Raw genomic sequence first — 6,013 nt, forward strand, 5'->3', positions numbered from 1 at the left:
TACACACATTTAACACACACACTAATACACACATTTAACATACACACTAATACACACATTTAACACACACACTAATAAACACATTTAACACACACACACTAATACACACATTTAACATACACACTAATACACACATTTAACACACACACTAATAAACACATTTAACACACACACACTAATACACACATTTAACACACACACTAATACACACATTTAACACACACACTAATACACACATTTAACACACACACTAATAAACACATTTAACACACACACCAATACACACATTTAACACACACACTAATACACACATTTAACATACACACTAATACACACATTTAACACACACACTAATAAACACATTTAACACACACACACTAATACACACATTTAACACACACACTAATACACACATTTAACACACACACTAATACAAACATTTAACACACACACTAATACACATTTAACACACACACTAATACACACATTTAACACACACACTAATACACACATTTAACACACACACTAATAAACACATTTAACACACACACTAATACACACATTTAACACACACACTAATAAACACATTTAACACACACACTAATACACACATTTAACACACACACTAATAAACACATTTAACACACACACACTAATACACACATTTAACACACACACTAATACAAACATTTAACACACACACTAATACACATTTAACACACACACTAATACACACATTTAACACACACACTAATACACACATTTAACACACACACTAATAAACACATTTAACACACACACCAATACACACATTTAACACACACACTAATACACACATTTAACATACACACTAATACAAACATTTAACACACACACTAATACACATTTAACACACACACTAATACACACATTTAACACACACACTAATACACACATTTAACACACACACTAATACACACATTTAACACACACACTAATACACACATTTAACACACACACTAATACACACATTTAACACACACACTAATACACACATTTAACACACACACACTAATACACACATTTAACATACACATCATGCTCAGATCATTCTGCACTAAAGTTATGATTTGAATAAGAAAGTGTTATTTTCTGTTCTGTTTGTAATGAAAGTGAAGTGAAATGAGAAACAATCAGTGATCACGGTTCTCCGTTTACTGGAACTCAAATCTACTCTACATACGTGCGAGAGGAGAACTTAAAATTCTTCATCACGTCAATCACCACGTCAGGAGCTGAAGGAGATTATTAACCCTGACTGAGTCTGAAGGCCAGATGAAGACCTTTAAATAAACACCAATAACACTGAAGTTACAGAAGCCTCATGAGCAGCTTGTGTGTGTGTGTTTGTGTGTGTGTGTGTGTGTGTGTGTGTGTTGTAACAGGTGCTTCATGGTCACTGTAATGTAGTGTGTGGTGTGTAATGGAGATGAAGGGGTTAACAGTGATGTGTGTTGGCGCTCCACATGCCTGAGGATCGCAGGATGGAAACTGAAGCCAGATGTGGTTCAGAGAAACAAATTTAAAAAACGCTGTAGGAATTTCAAAGCAAGAATCCTGAAACTCTTTACACACACACACACCAACTACTTCAACACACACACCTCCTCCTCCATCTACAGTAACACACACAACATACACACCACACACACAGACCACACATGCACACACACCCATGCACACACACACTAACTAACTACTTAAACACACACACACACACACACACACATATTACTTGTGTCTGCGACCAAATCAGCTTTTTTCTTTTAGAGGTTATTGCACGCCTGCTGGAGGCCCCCGGAGGTGTGGCGTGTGTGTTGTGTTTTTGTGTGTGTGTGTGTGTGTGTGTGTGTGTGTGTGTGTGTGTGTGTGTGGTGTGAACACAGAGCAGTGATGAGCCACACCTTAATAAACACTCAGTAGATAAGACACACCAGGCTGGTGTTTCCACTCCACTTTGATGCTCGGACGTGAGTGTGAGGAGCACTCAGACCGAGCGAATCTGAATTATTCATCATCATTTTGTGAGGAATCTGGAGCAGTGTTCAGGACTGGATCTCACACCACCAGTAACAAAACCACTTCAGTCCACACACACACACACACACACACACACACTACAAACACCTCTAACTCCACAGAGTGAAGGATCTCATACAGGTACAAAAACACACCTTCTGAATGTGCAAGATGAAAAACATGGCCAGCATGGAGACCTGATCCATCATCAACCATTAACACATACAAATAACCAGATGTGTGCAGAACATCAGCAGCTCCAACACCACCGCTCTGAAAATCACCTTAAATGGCTGGGAAACATCTCAGTGAAGGCCTGAATGTACACACACACACACACACACACACACACACACACACACACACACACACACACACACACACACACACACTTTATGCTTTTGTACAGCTTTATGCGGCAGTATGAGGAAGTTTATATGTGGATGGAGATGAGATCAGACCTTTCTCTTTCTCCGCTCGGAATAATTCATTGTAAATGCGGGTGAACTGGATTTTTTTCTGCGCGTGTCGGTCGGTGTGTGTGTGTGTGTGTGTGTGTGTGTGTTAGTTACTGAAGGTCGCTGCGGGGAAATGTAACAAAGACATGCAGGAGGAAAGAAACGGAAAATAAAAGCGTGAGGTTTTTCTCCTCAAAGCGCCGCGCGATGCTCCGCAGACGGAATCCTGCAGCAGCGCCGCCCGCAAACATCTGGGCACGGGGTGGGCGGGGGAGGGGAGGGGAGGGGGGGGGGGGGTGAGCGGCCTCCACACCACATTCTTTATTATAACATTAAATAATAATGTAATCAGAGCGACTCACCTTCCGACAGCTCGAGCTCCAGTTCCGCCAGTCTCGCCCTCACCTCCAGAGGAAGCGGCAGAGCATCACGATCCGCCATTGTCCGTGTTTAATCTCAGTAACACCCTCTCCCCCCGCTCGCGCTCTCTCTCTCTCTCTCTCTTTCCCTCTCTCACCCCCCCCCCAGCTCTCTCTCACTCTCTCTCTCTCTTTCCCTCTCTCACCCCCCCCAGCTCTCTCTCTCTCTCTCTCTCTCTCTCTCTCTCTCTCTCTCTCTCTCTCTCTCAGACCAGTGTCTCGCGCTCTGGTGAGATAAATCACGGATTCCGGTGTGTCTCGGAGCTGAAGGTCTGCACCGTGTGTCGCTGTGGATCTTTAATGAGACGCCGCCATACCGGAGCGCGTGACTCTCCACTGTAACGGCTCGAGCTGCGTTGTGGGCTGTCAGCGGCGCGCGCGTCTCCCTGCCTCCTCAACCGTCACCTTCGCGCGTGACGCAAAGCCTCAAACCTGTAATTTTACCAACAACCAACAGGGGGCAATAGGGAGAGGGGGGGTGGGAGAAAGCGAAGGAAGGAGGGAGAGAGAGAGTTTGGTAGAGTGATACAGAAAGAAAAACAAACTGATTTTCAGCTCCAATTCATGAGATCTGCATTTATTGGAGCACGTGAATGGCAGGTGTGTCCTGATACCCAGGTGTGTGCTGTTATACTGATCTTGGTGTGAGTTCAGGCTTTCACCTGCATCTCCCCCTATTTCTCTTCTTCTTCTTTCAGCTGTTCCCGTTAGGTGTCTCTTCAGCGGATCATCTGCCTCTTTCAATTAACCACTTGCATGTCTTCCCTCACCACATCCATAAACCTCCTCCTTGGCCTTCCTCTTTTCCTCCTTTTCCTCCTGCCTGGTGGATTTATCCTCAGCATCCTTTTTATGATATTCCCAAATTCCTTCCTCTGTACACACCCAAACCATCTCAATCTACCCTCTCTCACTTTGTCTCCATCTTCTTCTTCTTCACCTCCAAAACCATCCTACAGACCACCATCCGATGCTGTCTAGCTACACTGTCCCCCACCAACACCTTACAGTCTCCAATCTCCTTCAGGTTGCATCTCCTACGTAGAACATACAAAAGCATCTCAATAAATGAGAATATCATTAAAGCATTGATTTATTTGAGTAACTCAATAGAAAAAGTGAAACTGGTTTATTATATAGATTCATCACACACACTGATATATTTCAAGTGTTTATTTCTTTTGTGATGATTTTGGTTCACATTTGACAAAAACCCACCAATTCACATCTCAACAAATGAGAAATCTTCATAAGACCAAGCAAAAAGTATTTTTGAGTGAATTGTTGGTCTTCTGGAAAGTATGTTATTTACTGTCTCTGTACTCAATACTTGGTCGTGGCTCCTTTTGCTTTAATTACTGCCTCAATTAGGAGGAGATCAGACTGTGGCATGGAGGAGATCAGTCTGTGGCATGGAGGAGATCAGACTGTGGCATGGAGGAGATCAGTCTGTGGCATGGAGGAGATCAGTCTGTGGCATGGAGGAGATCAGACTGTGGCATGGAGGAGATCAGACTGTGGCATGGAGGAGATCAGTCTGTGGCATGGAGGAGATCAGTCTGTGGCATGGAGGAGATCAGACTGTGGCATGGAGGAGATCAGTCTGTGGCATGGAGGAGATCAGTCTGTGGCATGGAGGAGATCAGACTGTGGCATGGAGGAGATCAGACTGTGGCACTGCTGAGGTGATGTGGAAGCCCAGGTTTCTTTGATAGTGACCTTCAGCGCATATGCATTTTTTGGTCTCGTTTCTCATGTTCCTCTTAACAATACGCCAGAGATTCTCTATGGGGTTCAGGTCTGGTGAGTTTGCTCCATTCAAGCACACCAACACCATGGTCATTTAACCAACGTCTGGTGGTTAAATGACCCCTTTAACTTTCAGCTTCACGTTCATCACTCTATCAGAAACTGTCACCACCTCCACTACACTCTTACTGTACACTTCCTTCAGAATCGCCTCCACCAGTACCCTGTTGGCTAACAATACCTGTGGTGGCCTCGACCGATCCGGTGTGAAATTCAGGTTTATGATCGGCGTATTTGATTTGGGACGTTTTATGCTGGATGTCCTTTATAACACAACCCTCCACATTTATCCGGACTCGTGACCCGGACTAAGAGTGACCGGACTCGTGCAACACCAATGCCTGGGTTTGGCTTTCACCTGTTACACTGAGATAAAAATGATCAACCAAAATAAATCCCAGTGCGCTGTGTGTGGGAGGAGCTTGAGGAAACAGATACTGCACATCTCTAGGCTTCATAAATACACTAGTTTACAGTGACCTGGAAAAGAAAGTAACCTGCCATGTAGAAACACTTTGGCCCAACACACGCATTACTCACGTGCCAAAAACACATTTCTGTACAAGACGTGGTCTTTTGCCGTTCCTCAGTTTTATAGATTTCTCAATACAATAGTATAAAGCTGAGACAAAAACCTGGATACACAATTTCAGGATCTGATTTAGAATAAAACTGACACTGTTAAAGGCTCTGTTAGTGATGATGATCATAAAAGCCATCTATGCAATTTAAAGATGTTTTCTAAAAAAATTTTTCTCTAATGACTTTGCCTCTGCTGTGTGTCTACCAACAACTCAACCATACAGTGTGGTGTGTGTGAATAAGCTGCATTTGGAGAAATATAAACACACAATATGAATATGATTTTCAGTAAAGCAGCTGAACTGAGATTCCGCATTTATACAAACAGGAGATTAATATAGAGTACCCGACATTTCAGACACAATAGACACTCTTCCAAAAAAAACACTACAGCTGGATGGGGTGGGTGGAACTGCCCAGATGAGGAGTGGAGTGATAGACCCAGTGACACGCCCAAGAGATTCTAGTATCCAATCAACACAGTAGATCAGACCGACCAGCTGTCGAATGTGGATCCTGACATCATTCTGTAAAACAAGCTTCACACTGTTCTACTAATAAACCCTGTGATTTTTAAACATTGAAGTTTGTAGAACATGAATGGTGTTAAAATTAAGTCCAAACACGTTCACTGCGCCACCTTGTGATGAAAATGTGTTTTCAGGAAAACATCAGCACCATCACACA

General features: G+C 43.1%; 1 protein-coding gene across 1 annotated transcript in view; it reads right to left on the reverse strand.

Annotated features, from left to right (window-relative positions):
- The window catches only part of dip2ca (disco-interacting protein 2 homolog Ca), a 50,666-nt gene extending 47,673 nt beyond the window's left edge, over positions 1 to 2,993 (reverse strand). Inside the window, exon 1 of the mRNA XM_083530442.1 lies at positions 2,879 to 2,993. Within this exon, the coding sequence (XP_083386568.1) occupies positions 2,879 to 2,957 (79 nt within the window). The 5' untranslated portion in view covers positions 2,958 to 2,993. The remainder of the gene's footprint in view (positions 1 to 2,878) is intronic.
- Positions 2,994 to 6,013: the final 3,020 nt, after the last annotated feature.

This window comes from Silurus aristotelis (assembly GCF_946808225.1).
Source record: "Silurus aristotelis genome assembly, chromosome: 25".
NCBI lineage: Eukaryota > Metazoa > Chordata > Actinopteri > Siluriformes > Siluridae > Silurus > Silurus aristotelis.